Here is a 16,266-nt window from a genome sequence, read left to right as displayed (position 1 = left end):
AGCGTCGTGATGATAATTGAGGAGCAATTTGAAGGAAATAGCGGCTCCGGTCTAGAAAACTGAAATTAACGGCCATGGGGATCCGTTGCGCTGACCACGCGACACCCTGTATCCGCTAAATTTGGCGAAGTTGAAGATACAGCTATAACCAATAAAGATACAGCATGTAAGGAGATTTGTTTCAAGTACCGAACTGAAGGAGGTAGGAAACGTGCGTATAAAGTAACATTTGAAGCTCGGTCAGGTATTTCATTTGTGATTTTCATGAATGCAATTTGCATGAATTCGCTGTCATGGCAACCATATTGTGCTGTCCTCAGTGGAGGAGACAAGACGAGATATCGTCAAAAAACACATTTTGGTCTTCTGTGAAGTCTCCGTTATTTTTGTTCGATTGTAACCATTTTTTTTTTTGTCGACGGAATTTAGTAAAACCGCAATATAAACTGCCACGATAAACCATCTGATGAGAACCATGTTGTTTCATGCGGACAGACGTGCATGACGAAACTAGGTAACGTTCCCACCTCATGACTCAAGGTACGGGAGTTCAAACCCGGCGGAGGTCGTGGAATTTTTAAGGGCGGAAAAATTCAGGGAACAAGTCCTCCGGGAGGGACTTTAAGCCGTGGGTCCCGTGTCGTAGCTTTACGGCACGTAAAAGATCCTCATGTCTCTAGGAGACCTCTGAGCAAAATTAGGCAAATAGTTTCCCGCCCAAGTAGTTTCCAGTGCCTCCGGTAGATGGGGAAGTTATAGGGTACCACTGCCAGAAGAGGGCCGACCTCCTTGGCAGAAAGGGGCTGATAGCGAGCACCTGTACCGGTAGGGTATGGCGACAGTAGAAATTAAAGGGGGACATACAATAGACTACTAGTCGCGGTGCATGGGGAAACGTACCCCCACTAATACTGAATAACTGAATGACGAAACTAACAGGTGCTTCTTGCTGTTCTTGCAAACGTACTTACGGAAATATATGCGACATGTGTATCTTCTACTTAAAGAAGTTACAAATAAATTGAACAGTACGAGTATTTGCTTGTTCAGAAGAACGGGAAAATTCGAAGCTATATTTTTGTACTGAGTTTTAGGTGATGAGTGAATATGTAAGGCGTCTATTCATCTTAATTAGCTTCTTTCTATATTGCGTGGGCAAAAATTCACAAACCACGCAGTTGATATACACTGTATGTTGATCATTTAAACACAACACTTTCCTTTTCTGACTAGTTAGTTAGTTAGTTAGTTAGTTAGTTAGGTATTTAGAGAGGGTGGGTTTCCCCATGCACCGCGACCAGTTGATCTATTGTGCTTCCCTCTATGATATTCTACCAGTCTCTTTACCCTACCGATAAATGGTGCGTACCATCAGTCCCGCCGAGCAAGCGAGTTCGGTCACTTGCTTAGCGGTGTCTATAATGCTTCCCCCATCTATCAGAGGCCTTAGAGACTATTGTTGGGCAGGAAACGTCCTGGAATTTGGCTCAATGATCCCCTTTGGGGATATGAGGTTCTTTTACGTGTCGTAAAGTTACGACACGGGACACACAGCTTAAAGTCCCTCCCGGAGGACTTGTTCCCTGAATTTTTCCGCCCTTAAAAATTCGACGACCTCCGCCGGGTATTTGAACCCGCGTTCCACGAGTCATGAGGTGGGAACGTTACCTCTAGAGTACGGAGGCCGCTTATTCCTTTTCTGACTAAATATTATGTAAAAAATGTACCTTTTTTCGTCATAAAATTTGCAGGCGGTTTTGAATTTTCAAATTTTTGTGTAAGACGGCTATTACCGTTGCATATATTGGAAGGGAATAAACATTTACACTGTTGTCGATGTTTCATTAAGAGAAGAAAATGTCTCTGTTCCCAAGCCCCATACCATATACGCATATACATGGTATGGTGCGTGGCGGTAAATCTGATCGCAGTTTAGAATTCAGGCCGAAATGTAGGTGAACGGTCAGTTTTGTTCTCCGGCCGTATTGTCCCTCGGGAAGGCGCACCCCCATCCGTTGTACTGGCTGGGTAGCCCGCGAAACCGGGCAGGACGTGACGGCCAAGGGAAATTTCTACCCTAGCCGGTAAATGAAATCGGTAACTGAGATCGTAGTCCTTCAGTTTACTGTTCTTTGTGGCAGAGAAGTGTGAACTAGTTACAAGTTTCACCGAAAAAGCAGCACAGTTCTCCAGCCATGTTTTCTGGATTATCACTACAGGATTACACTTGAAGCAGATCCTAAGCGAAGGGAGACCGTGTTTACGTAATACTGGGTTAGAAGATAACAGCGCTATCTTTTCAGAGCTGCTGTATACCGAATGGTTTCCATTATGATTTAGTCAACTTTCCTCACCAATAGCAGGGCTTGGTTGAGTGGGGGGATCGCCTCTGGCCAGGAGAGAGATGGTGCACAATGTAGGCCCCCCCCTCCCACGCTCCAGAAAAGAACAAAATCCAGTTACATCCAGCGCTTTCCTGCACATGTAGATCAACGGCTACTCAAAGTTTTAAGGCTATCCGGCTTAAAAAGTTGTAAGCCGACGTAGCGTGGGTATACTTTAAAAATTTAAGTACATGCTTTGCTTTCTTTGTGTTTTTGTGTGACAGAATATTCTGTATATATATAATTTTATTTCCGGATTTATTTAAAAATATTTTATCAGCTACTTAGATTATGTTTGACCACATATTTTGACGCATTTTTTCTCTAAGCTCCTCTCAGATATTGCCCTTCCTATGCAGGTAGGACTACGGCTAATTCTGTTAAGTTCATCCAGAACAGGTACTCAAATTCGTTAAAATTCACTGACTGGAAATAACGTTGACCCAGTACTGTTGTTTATTAAGTAAAGTAAAAGTAAGGCTGTCCCTGTACCAGGCCGTGAAGGCTCATAGGGTTGTGAGACGTTGAGGGTCCCACATTATCTAGACAATAGGCTCAAAGATGGCGATAAGGTTGTCAGCCTTACGTGCTGGCCGCGCTTTACTCCCCAGGAAAATTATGTCATTAATTCCTGGTACTCATTTCTGTTAGAGGCTGAGTCGACCCCAGGGCCATAGTGCTGCTGGAAGGATTAGGGTCAATTGAAAAGAATCCAATGACCTCATCGGGACTTGAACCCGCGACCTTCCGGCTTGTAGCATAGTGCCTCAACCACTACGCTTTCATATTATTCGAAACTTGTAAACATGTCAGATTCAAAAGTTCTGTGTTCTGTGATGTAATGCCATGTATTTTGGTAATTTTCATCGAAATCTGGGAGGATTGTACAGATTCAATCTTCAGGATCTGTTACAAAACAATAAAACAGTATCAAAGTAAATGGCCATGAATGTCCAGGGTATCTCAGTCAGAGTAGTGACTGGCTTTGGACTGAAGGACCTGTGTTCGATTTTGGCGGAGGCAGATATGTCTCCTCCCCACCACATCCAGACGGTTTCTCGGGCCCACTCGGCTTCCAGCTCAGTGGACATCTTGGGCTCTGCCTCTGAGTTTAAAGCGGACGGAGTGTAAAGCTGGCCATTCGCCTCCGATAAGAATGCCTATTGCTGTAGGCCTGCTTCCACTTCTACATTAGTCTTAGCGAATGGAGCTCAATTTAACATAAGGGCACATTCAGGAAGTTAACTGAACATGAATATATTGAAGGGAATCTGAGAAAACGCATTTGTAAAATAATTGTATTGCAAACGGAAAGCTTCCCAACACACGCAACTCCAAAATCGAAGAATGTTAATTTAATCACACATAACTTTCGAAACTGAAGTGCGTTGTTGACACTTCAGTGTGGAAATTTTGCAACGCTGTATAGTCGGAGTTATTGACAGCATCGTTAAATAAATCACAAATAAATAAATTAGTAAATATAAAAAAAAAACTTAGTTTCATTTTATCTGATTATCTTTTCAATGTTTTTATAATGACGTGGAACTAATGATCTTGTTCATTTACTGTACATACTTCTCCAGTAATTAAGATATATTACAGTAATTTAATTGCGTACGTAATTGACATGGCTCAAATGTGTCATAATTGTTATTCTGTTTATTGGCTTTGCAATAAAATACTACAAACAGTACATTCAGTTGCTTCTAACATGGTCTGTAGTTAGCTGAAAATATTCTGACGTTTTTCATGCCATGTAATGGGGAAAGGAATTCGCATTGATATCTCTCTCAATTGTCATTTGCTTCGGCTTTGTATTCGGGAGGCTTCGGGTTCAAATCTGGACCCGGAGACCTGCTCTCCTCTAAGCGGAGATAATGCAGCACCTCAGATTGGACCGAACTAGTTTCGTTCCACAGCTTTCCAATTCATTACTCACTAATCTTTTACCTTTCGGTGCTGTACAGTCTAAGTGAGTGAGCATCGTTAAATAAGCCTCGCAGAAATCAACAAATACATTTCTTTTTTTTTAAATCCCTGTAAATCGGAAACGATGAGAGAACATTTGCGAGTCGCGCCTTTGTGGTGTAGTGGTTAGAGTTCCTGGCTACAGATCCAGAGGTCCGGTTTCGATTCCCGGCGTTACCATTTTTTTCTGTTTTCTGAGAAGTATTGGGTCTGGAACGGGGTCCTCTCAGCCTCGTAATGATAATTGAGGAAGTATTTCAAGGAAATACCGGCTCCGGTCTAGAAAACCGAAATTAACGGCCGTGGGGATTCGTTGCGCTGACCACGCAACATCCTCTGTCCGCTAAAGTTGGCACTAACTGCGCCGACAAGCGGCGGTCGCTCGGTCGGTATAGTTCGTGTGCGGACTAAAACGACGGAGTTTGTTTTGTTTTTTGTTTTGTTGATATGAATCTCGCCTATTTACACGGTAGATTAATGAAGAGCCTAATTGTCTGCTGGGTGCAATCAGGAGCGGAACGTTTTACATCGCCTCTTTTTGTTGTTTTTTGTTAAATTAAAGGAATTTCTGCTGCTGTTTTGTTCCTATTATTACCATTCATTAGCCATCTGAACGGTGTAAATGTAACTCTTTAAGAATTATGACACCCATGAAGGCTGTCTTCACAGTATCTCAGAATTTTGTGTTATTATCCGCGAAAAATATTTAAGATATCCGATGTGTTTTCAACCGGGAAGGGGTAGAAATTCTGGTCTAATTGGTAAGGTGAGTTCTCCTGGTGCTTAACTAATTAAGCCCTACGCCATGAAGACGTAGGGGGGAGCGAATGTATAGATCCATATTTTCTTGACCTCGGTACTAGCTGGAGGTGATTGCTCAGTTTCTCGTCCTGGTCGCTTTATTTCCGGTGAGAGAACTGCCGGTACCCATTGGATAGGAGGTTGGGTGGACTCCAGAGCCGGTCTGGACGACCGTAGGCGACATGGAGAAATGAAAATTCTTACCCACACCGAGACTTGAACTCCGAACCCTTTGACTTCCTGCCCGTAGCCAGTCGCTTTACGAACTGAGCTATCCTGGCTCTTGAAGTATATTTGGACGACGCGTAATTTTGCACCGACCCAGGGAGTTCAGTAATAGCGGCATTTGCAAATTACAGTATATAAAAATTACGTTGATTCAGTCAAAGAATCGTGTTATTTGGAGCGACAGTGTTTTTGTATCCGGTTCTTTGTGGGGCATCTGTACCTGCAGCATCCGCCCCCACCTTCGCAAATCAATTTACGGGAGCTGAGCGCACACACTGACCCACAAGGGAGGGCGGTCGGATGGCCTGCTCGGGCTTGTTATTATATGTGTAGTACGTGATGAAGTTGCTTCCAGAGCCCCGTTCACACCCACACGGCAGGCCTTCCCAAAACAATAGCAGTGTTCGGGACATCTCCATACCTACAAGGCTTCCTTCCGATAGCTTGTAGCATAAGAACTGTTGTAAAATGCAGAATTTTTCTTGTTCCAGACTGCGGCGTTGAGGTGTGCCCTGATAGTGGTCTGCCTGTTCGCCGTAGTGGCGCTTTCGGGACCTCAGGACGAACGAAGACCCAAAATCTCTGACGAGGCCCTAGAGAGGGCCCTGAACGATAAGCGATATCTTCAACGGCAACTAAAATGTGCTCTGGGGGAGGCGTCGTGTGACCCTGTAGGCCGAAGGCTTAAAAGTGAGTATGCATTTGCAGCTATCCCATAATCTGTTTCGAAACACGAAATCCAAACCGGTAGCCCATGAAGTAATCATCAGATATTAAATGGAAGTGAATAGTATTTTCCCCCCATGAAATGCACATATCATTTACCTTTTATGCTGTATGTACCAGACAATATCACGGGCTGATATTTGTTACATAAAATTCATAACATATCAGTAATTATGAAGTGATGTTTTCCTATTTTTTTATTATTCTTAGTGGGGTGAGGATGAATCGACTTGGTACTGCAGCTACTATTGGCCTATTGTACCAGCCCCAAATGATAGGTGATGGTGATTGTGGAGCAATTGGTGGAATGAAGATTGGCAGGGGAAACCAAAGTACTCAGAGAAAACCTACCCCAGTGCCACTTTGTCCATCACAAATCCCACTTGACCTGACCCGGGCTCGAACCCGCGCCGTCGTGGTGGGAAGCCAGTGACTAACCACCTGAGCCATGTCACGACCATGAAGTGATGTTAATTACATCAGTAGGTTGCTCATTAAAATTTCTGAATAAGATATTTAACGTGTACCCTCTTCGTTCACCAAACATTACGTTCCTTGACTTAAGATTTTGATATAATTTTTCCGAATGTAGCAGTGTAATATGAAATAATATGTGCGTTAAGTATGCCTCGAGTATTACTGAATATAAAATTTAGTATGAGAAAGGAGAAATGAATAGGTATTTGGTTGGGAAATCTCAGGTAAGAGGAAGTTAGTAAACTTACCCAAAGGTGATGAGAAGATAACATTGGAATATACCCTAATGAACATATTTCCTGGATGTGAAATGGAATTATGTACCTCAGAACAGGTTTAATGGTGGGCTGTGATAAATTTCGGGTTTTGGAAACAGGATAGAACTGCAATTGTTCTGCATTGACTGATGTGGCAGAATTGTTATATTTAATTAATTTGAAGGATTGGGAAGGAAGTAACCATGCATGTTTGCTTGGATAGACTGAGTAAAACAAAAACTTCAGGCAAGATAGTTGATATTTCAGCCATCATTACCACTTGCTCAATATAAGAGACAATGTCTTGACAGACTGAATAACAATCGGCTGCTCAAGGAGTTGGTTTTTCCATAACACTGCAAAGTAAGACTGAAAGTAAGTAAAAAGTAAAGCTCTCCCCTTACCAGGCCGTGAAGGCCCATAGGGTTGTAAAACGTTAAGGGTCTCACATTACCTTGACAATCAGCTCAGAGATGGCGGTAAGGTTGTCAGCCTTACGAGCCGGCCGCGCTTCACTCCCCATGAAAATCATTTAATTAATTCCTGGTACTGATTTCTGTTAGAGGCTGAGTAAACCCCAGGGCCTGGTGCGGCCGGAAGGATTAGGTCAATTGAAAAAAATCCAATGACCTCATCGGGACTTGAACCTGTGACCTTCCGGCTTGTACGCTACCGCGTACCCCCAAAGTAAGACTGAATAATTACATAACACATTAATTCCTATGGCACCAGGGGTTAAACATGAACTGAACTGTATGTCATATGAAAACCAGTTAGTGTGTGTTAACCCCACGGTTGCTTTCAAGTTTCTGGTGCAGCATTGCTCTGACATAACATATAGAGTATTCTGTTTCATTTTCACAGCTCTCGCTCCACTCGTCTTGAGAGGGTCTTGCCCTCAGTGCACACCTGATGAGATGCGTCAGATCCAGAGGACCCTATCGCACATCCAGCGGAACTACCCTAAGGAGTGGAACAAGATTGTCAAACAATATGCTGGCGTCTAGAAAGAGAAATTGAATGAATGTTAAGAAGGGGATTGTGAAAAATGGTGAACTCCTTTTCCTGATGGTTGGTGTAAATCTAAAGAAATGGCCAATGAGAAACTTTTTGAGAAGCTTGGTTTCCCAAGTTCTAGTTCATTTCTATTCTTGCTGAAATTATCAACATGATAGAATTAATTGTAATTAAAATAAAATATGAAAATTCTAAGCTGTTGCAGTTCATATGGCCATCATTCATTGTGGATTTGAAATGTTCAGAACATTTAACTTTATTTCATATCTAACAAATCGTTGGTTAGAATTTTTAAACTTTCTTTGTATGAATTGAAAGAATACATGGATCGTTAATATGTTGTTGGTGTCACTTGTATGACTGACTCCTACATGAATTTTGGGGGGAGTTTCTCTGCATCTCCAACAAAGAGATGTGTCCCAGAACAACCCTACCATAACCCTTGATTTATCGAGAAACACTCAGGACTATAGATGCTGGGTTATCCTCACTGTATAGTGCCCTGCTTAATCCAGCCATAAAACTGTCGCGATTGGTACTGCTGTTGTATTTTGCTGCCAGATGGAATGTGACTTGTTCAAGTTGATATACATTTACACGCCAACAGCCAGTGTACAACCATCCATAAAATAAGACCTGTTTCCTGAATATTTTTGTGACTTTGTTTTGGCAAGGTTTAGCCTGTTCAAGGAGTGACCTTGTCAGTGAGAATTCAGTGGAAGTGCCTTTTGCTTAAATCTAAACTTTCGTTTCGCTTTTAAAACATTTTCTAATTCAACTGCTAGGGAAGATGATAATTTGGTAATGTCTGCTTAGTCAACTGCCCTTCCATGCTATGCAGCTATATTAATTTACAATAAACAGAAATTTCTAAAAAGCGTTTCTTTTTAAACTTGAGTTAATAGATGTGTTCAACCCTACTGACTCAGAATCACTAACATCCACTCATTTAGATGGATTTATATTTCATCCATATGGAATGAATTTAATATAATTGTGGCCTCATCAATCTTGTTGAATGCTGAAATACTGTTTAACATACAAGGATATTCAATGGCAAACTGTGCAGTTGAAGTATAAGCCCACTCCAAGTCACGAAGAATACTACAGCAAATTAGCTTATAGAATCAAACGTAATTCTGATTGCTAATATTATGTAAGTAAAAAAAAAGAAAAGGAGATCCACTGCAATGGACAGAGATGCTTGGAGGCTGCTGGCGCAGGAGGCCAAGGCCCAGAAAGGGTTGTAGAGCCAATTGGTAGGTGGTAGGTAGTACAGTTCAAGTATTACGTGAGTGCATTGATATTTAAACTTAATTTTATTGAGGATGCATATGCCTCATTTCATTGCTTAAATGTTTAAGTAATATTTCACTTGAAGAGTTCCGCCTACTTGCATATAATAATGTGTAGTCCGGTGAAAGTCAGGTGACTTTTCAGGGGATCTTACCCCAACAGTCTTCAGAATGAAAGAGGAAGCCACGTAAGAAACTAACATGAAGCAAAGAGCAAGCTTGCTTGCTGCTTCATTTTGCATTGCTTGCTTTTATTTCTGCAGAAATCTGGAACTGTTTTGTTTATATATTAGTGTTTGGTAATGTGAGTCATGGGGTGGGAACGTTACTTGGTAATGTGTAACTCATTTTCTGTGGTGGATAATGGTCTGATTATCCTTTTGGTGCTTCTGTAGTCGTTATTAATTGACGGTCTTTCTTCCATGTCTGTGTTGACATTTCTCTCATGTCTGCTGCATGTTGTAAAAATCCATTTTTCTGTGTGCAAGTAGTCAGTATCGAATCCACTCTTCTCTATTGTGTTCTCTTACACAGAAATATTACGAATAATGGATGTGTAGTAATTTTTCAGTGTTACCAACTCTCCAGTACATTATGTCATTTTGTTTTTTTTTTTTGTTAAAATATCAGACAAAGCATAATTGTCTAGTGTTATTTTGCTTTCTGAGAAGTATTGTAGTAGTTCATTGGGAAGTTAATTCTCTGCTATAAACACATTGGTCTCTTTGTAACCACTGACATAATGATGTCACAGCAATTGAAGGCAACCTGTACTTGAGGTTGAACAATTGCACGCAGATACCTTGCTGACACCATCACCAATCTGCAACACATAGCTTGGTTCAATTTATCATGCAGTGGATCAGAATGTATTTCATGGTGGATCTATTGACAATTCTAGCTGCTAATACATCGAATGTTCTATTTCATGTACTGCCCTTCTTTTTAATTTGAAGTGATCGTGATTATTGATTTGATGCACTACCCTTGCTGTAGTAATGAGTATAACCTACAAATCTCCCGATAAAGCTGGCCCCAGCGGTTAATTACGAAACATGACATGGTCTGTAAACCCCATGGCTTTCTTTGACGCCCATTCACTGACCGGGCAGATTGGCACAGGGATAACTCCGTAAACTAGCATTAGGTAGGTACCCGGTTTGAATCCAGGCCAGCTTACCAGATATCCTCACCGAGGTATTATACTAGTTTTATGAAACTTGAAAGTTTATTACTGTGCTCACAAGAGTCGTCCGGTGGACTCTATCCCGAGTCACATGACTCTAATACACGTTCTATTGCCCTATGCCTTAAGATCCATATTAATATTATCCTTTAGCGGCCTCCGTAGTCTAGAGGTAACGTTCCCACCTCATGACTCGTAGTACGCGGGTTCAAATACCCGGCGGAGGTCGTCGAATTTTAAGTGCGGACAAATTCAGGGAACAAGTCCTCTGGGAGGGACTTTAAGCCCTGAGTCCCGTGTCGTAGCTTTACGGCACGTAAAAGAACCTCATATCTCCAAAGGAGGTCACTGAGCCAAATTACGGACGTTTCCCGCCCAGCAGCAGTCTCTAGTACCTCTGGTAGCTGGGGGAAGCATTATAGATACCTCTCAGCTAGTAGAGCCGGTCTCGCTGGCTGGGCGGGACTGATGGTAAGCACCAGTACCGGTAGGATATAGAGACTGGTAGAAATCATAGAGGGAAGCACAATGGACCAATACAGGTAAAAGTGCATGGGGAAACCCACCCTCTCCAATAACTAATTAACTGATATTATCCTTTCGTCTTTGCCTCCAGCATCCAAGCGGTCTGTTTCCGTTGGGATTTCTCGTTACAGATATCTACGTGTTTCTCATTTATTTCATGCGTGCTGCATGCCCTACCGATATCATTCTCTTAGATTTATTTACATCAGTATATGTTGAGGAGTACAAATTATGGAGCTCCTCATTACGCAGTTTTCTCTATTTTTGTGTTACTTCTTTTCTCTTAAGTTCAAATATCCATGCCATAGCACAAGCAGTTCCCAGTCTGATTCCAGGAGAGTCCATGTAGTGTTTCTGGGGAGAAAAGTGGATCGGAGGCAGAAGGAAAACCTCAAATCTTACATACGAGGGTTGGAACTTTAATAGTGGCAACACTGCTGTAGAGACGCCATGCAACGGAACCAAATAATGTCGCTTATACCACACGTTAGTTACATACCTACCTTACCTCAGAGCAAATGGACTGTCCCTTCCCACATGACGAGAAGAACAGAGCCTCGTGTTAGCTGGCGGTCTAATGTAGTGTTGTCACGATGTTTTCGAAACAGGAACAACGGAGTTGGATAAAGATTGAATGTGCCAGAGGCCGTACAGCACGACAGTGTCATCAAGGTCTTCAAGAGGCTTGCGGGGAATCTGCATTGCCTTACAGAAGAGTGGCAAAGTGGAACCACCACGAAAATCAAAAGTTCGTCAGAACCCCAGCAATGTGTAAGTTATGGTGATTTTCGTGTACGACTGTGATGGTGTTATCCTAACGCATACCGTTCCCCGACAGCAGACCGTCAGTGCGCAGTATTACTGTTCATTTTTGGAACACAACCTGCGACCAGCTTTGAGAAAGAAGCGGCGACACTTTCTGCAGAACCCACCCATCATTTTGCAGGACAATGCTCGTCCGCATGCAGCGCAAGCTGTGGCTGATTTGTTCGGTCTATGGGGCTTGGAAGTGCTGTACCATCCACCATACTCCCCGGACTTAAGCCCTTGTGACTTCGACTTGATTCCTAAGATGAAGGAACCACTTCGTGGCATTCACTTCAGAACTGTTCCAGAGATTCTTCAGGCAGTAGACCGCTCCATTTGAACTATCAACACAACAGGCGCTGCTAAAGGTATCCTACGGCTTCCACATTGCTGTCAACGGGTTATACACGATCCTGGTGACTACATTGAAGGACAGTAAAACTTTGAAACATGCATCTATTTTGTATCAGTTGTAAATAAAGAGTTGCCACTATTAAAGTTCCAACCCTCATACGTTCCACCTATTGTTTCGGTTTTCAGCTACCAATTATCGTTTCGCCAATTTTCGGTACTCGTCTACTTAGGCCCGTCTGAGACCTAAGTACCAAAGGATTTCGTCTCATCCTATTGCCCTCCACCTTTGCGAGAAAATCAATATGCTAGCTAGCTCTGAATATTCCCATAACCCTCAAACTTCCCCAATCCCGTATATGTTGCTCTACCTTTATTCGCGATTCAGGGCAGCGCCATAGCTCAGGCGGTTAGTCACTGGCTTCCCACCGCGGCGGCCCGGGTTCCATACTGGGTCTGGTCAAGTGTGATTTGTGGTGGCCAAAGTGGCGCTGGGGCAGGTTTTCTCCGAGTACTTCGGTTTCCCCTGCCAATCTTCATTCCACCAGTTGCTCCACAATCACCCTCACCTATCATCTGGGGCTGGTACAATAGGCCAGAAGTGGCCGCAGTGCAAGGGACTTAGTCCCACCCCACTAGCAATAAAAAAATATTCGCGATTCGTTAAGTAAGACAATTGCATGTGTAAATAACTTATGCCCTTTCTATGCCCTGATTTTCAGCAGAAAGTAATTCGTTTTATATTGCCATAAATCCCATAATTTAGTTTTGCCGGATGGTAGAGATGGCTTAAAGAGTCGGAAATCAACAGGAGCTGGTTTAATGAATCAGTAAATGACAGGGCCTGTTTCATTACTCACCACCAGCCTCCGTCTTTCTACGTTGGTGCACCTTGGAACCGTGAAGCCACTTCCCATATCAGAGGTGAAGTGAACAAGCAACGTGTCAGATGTTAAACAGAAAACCCACTCGTGTATGTGAAACGCGAGTGCAGTAGCGAACCTCCTGGTGCAAAGATCAGTTGATCAGAGCCCCTTTCCCTGGCCCCTTTCATTCACAAGATTTAGGAGTGATGCAGCTGTCATAGTTAAGATGGGTCATCATCCTCCTTATGTCAGGACAGTTCGTAACAAATTTGTTAAGCTGGATAATGCGCTGGGGAAAATGCCTGATACACAGAACACTGGGGGCACGCGGTAGCATAGTTGGTTGAGGCACACTGCTACAAGCCTGAAGGTCACGGGTTCAAGTCCCGGTGAGGCCATTGGATTTTTTCAGTTAACCTAATCCTTCCAGTCGCACTATGGCCCTGGGGTCGACTCAGCCTCTAACAGAAATGAGTAAAGGTAATATTCTTGGAATGTTCTTGGCAGTAAAGGGCTGCCGTCGCGTAGGATGACAACCTTACCGCCATCTATGAGCCGATTGTCTAGAAAATGTGGGAACCTCAACATCTCACAACCGTATGGGCCTCCACGGCCTGTTACAGGGATAGCTTTACTTTTTTTTCACAGAACATTGATTCATCAGTACAGAGTGCGTCAGAAAGAATGGATGGATTTTACAGGGCAATAGATAAGTTTACAATTAAGTTTATAATAAATTCATTATAAAAATATTTACGTATTGGTGGGTTTCTGATCGTAGTGGTATACCTCCGATGATGATTCATTAAGAATCGAAACATGTTAGAAATAAACTTAATAGTGTGACGGACAAAAATGAAACAAATCAAAATTGGTAAGGCTTCATCAAATCCAGATTTTATTGTTACCATCAGATTCGCCAATACATGCAGTTTATTTGTGGAATACAATAGCATCCATATGACGTCCTTGGTTTCTGATACAGACGTCGAGGCGTTTTCTGAAGTCATTCTTCACTCTCGCGGTCATATCTGGCGGAATCGCCGCGATTTCTTCTCGAATCGCTGTCTTCAGCTCGTCCAGTGTATGTGGCCGATGTTTATAAACCTTCGCCTTCAAATGTCCCCAAAGGAAGAAATCGCAGGGCGCAAGACCGGGCGAACGTGCGGGCCAAGGAATGTCACCGCGATGCGAGATGATGTGCCCAGGAAAGAGCCCTCTCAGGAGATCCATTGTTAGTCGCGCAGTGTGAGCAGTGGCCCCATCTTGTTGAAACCATATTTCCTCAGCATCAACAGCAAGCTCGTTCAGCCTTGCCACGTAATGAGCACTTGTAACGGTTACTGCACGGCCGTCCTTCTCAAAAAGGTAAGGCCCCCAAACACCAAATTCTGCTACAACACACCAAACAGTTTCTCTCGCTGTGAAGAGGTCTTTCGCGCAGTTATTTATGGTTGGTTCCTGCCCAGTACCGGAAATTTTGTTTATCTACACAGCCGGATAGGTGGAAATGGGCTTCGTCACTGGTCAACACAACGGCGGTAGGGGGCACGCTGGCAACTGTTAACACGATTCTCCCAGTCTCCTGCATGAAGTTCTTGCACAATTGCCATTTTGTAGGGGTGAAATTTAAGGTCTAAATGCAAAATGCGTTTTACCGTAGCGTCGGATGATCTCAGAGCAGCAGCATGTTTGCGAGCTGATCGTTGAGGTGACTGGACAACTGACTGCCTTACTGACACCACATTTGCAGGCGTACGACTCTGCGTGGCCGTCCGTGTGATTTCTTCTTTAAGGTTGAACCTGTTGCACGAAATGAAGCCACCCACCGCAAAATTATATTCCGAGTAGGGTTCCTATCGCGACGTCCGAGCCAAAATGAGTGCTGAAGGCTCGTTGAGTGGCGATCACAGACACTATTTTTCAAAAACGTCTCTACGACGAACGCACGCTGTGCACCCGACCACTCCATGTTACCAACTGAAACTGCATTCTCCAGCCGACACAACGGTTACCCACCCCAACTCTACGCCTCTCCCCGTCGCGGCGTTACGGTCGCTTGAAGTTCACGCATTATCTCTGACTCTGTTCATTCCAAAGATGCGAACATTCAAATTGTGACCTAATGTGGAAAGACCCTTGCTATAGGAACCCATGCAGGAGGGGTACAGCTGCCCTTGGAGGTATACTTCAATCGTTCTTGAACTCGGAATTAGTGCAATTTTAATATCGTCTCTGCACGCATTCTTCACCCCTTCCAACTTGCACCCCATGGAGACTTTCCTACTTGTTTTATCGACCGATTTGCATATCCATACAGCCGGTAATCTGCAAGATTTTATACTCTCACAATATTAACAGAACAGTATAAATTCATATAGGCCTTTACTGGACTCAGATCGGCATATCTCTTTCGTATCACGGGACGTGTAAAACAGGAATACAGTAGCTACGCAGTACAGAGCGCAAAGTTTTGAAACGCCGACAACGTTTGTACATTTGTCACTGCCAGAAAACTTCTTATATCTCATTTGCAGCATATTCGACCTGCTCGGTTTGAGGTATTGCCTTCTGTTTTACTGCCGATATGAGTTCATGAAAGTTATATAGAATACATCCACATCAAGTCGAGTTCGGATAAAAGCCAGTATGACATACTTGACTCGGATAGATGAAAAGTTCGTCCATAAAATGTTACACATAAATGTGAATCGCGAAACTGAAGAATATACGTGACACTTCTACGAAATGTGATCACGGGAGATGGAAGACCCCTGGATTGCAATAAACGGCAGTTACACGAAAATATCATGAGGCGGGAAATAGTACAAGCTCAATTGAAAATTTGAATACTTCTCTATAGAGCAGAGCATCTGTGTTCCCCTTTATAATGCTGCAAAGAATTAAGCACATGCAATTATAAATCCCTTTGATGCCGACTTTTCTATATTCACTTTCTAAAGTTGTATATGAGATATCCACGATTTTGTCACGCAGTTTTCGATATGCTCTCTTAAAAATTTAAATTGTCAGTTTTGTTAACGATACCTATTGAATCGCTGTGTAGGAAACTTGGTCGCATTTTGAGCTAGCGTTTGTGTGCCAGTATTTTACAGCCTCGGGTGAGAGTTTAGAGCATTAGTGATGCACGCGAAACTGTAAAGGAAAACTGTTTGGCACTAAGTGAAAAGTGCAACAGGATGCTGCAATATAATATTAATGTTTGTGTGTTGAACATTATAATTTTTATATTTATATTTGATGACTTGGATTTTTTCAGTGAAGCGTTGTAACTGTCCAGTTTATGGGAAGGCCAATTGATGTTTGTGTATGGTTAGGGTTTTGTGAAATTCCTCACTTTCGCCTCACAATTTG

General features: G+C 42.9%; 1 protein-coding gene across 3 annotated transcripts in view; it reads left to right on the top strand.

Moving 5' to 3' along the window:
* The window catches only part of LOC111864382 (ejaculatory bulb-specific protein 3), a 67,637-nt gene extending 59,439 nt beyond the window's left edge, over nucleotides 1-8,198 (top strand). For all 3 annotated transcript variants that reach the window (XM_033751414.1, XM_033751415.1, XM_023851594.2), the window contains 2 exons: nucleotides 5,876-6,074; nucleotides 7,709-8,198. In XM_033751414.1, the coding sequence (XP_033607305.1) occupies nucleotides 5,876-6,074; nucleotides 7,709-7,851 (342 nt within the window). In that variant the 3' untranslated portion in view covers nucleotides 7,852-8,198. The remainder of the gene's footprint in view (nucleotides 1-5,875; nucleotides 6,075-7,708) is intronic.
* The last annotated feature ends 8,068 nt before the right edge of the window (nucleotides 8,199-16,266 follow it).

The sequence above is a fragment of the Cryptotermes secundus genome, unplaced genomic scaffold, assembly GCF_002891405.2.
Source record: "Cryptotermes secundus unplaced genomic scaffold, Csec_1.0 scaffold357, whole genome shotgun sequence".
Classification (NCBI taxonomy): domain Eukaryota; kingdom Metazoa; phylum Arthropoda; class Insecta; order Blattodea; family Kalotermitidae; genus Cryptotermes; species Cryptotermes secundus.
Note: the sequence above shows the minus strand (reverse complement) of the source record. Positions and strands in the feature narration are given on the sequence as shown.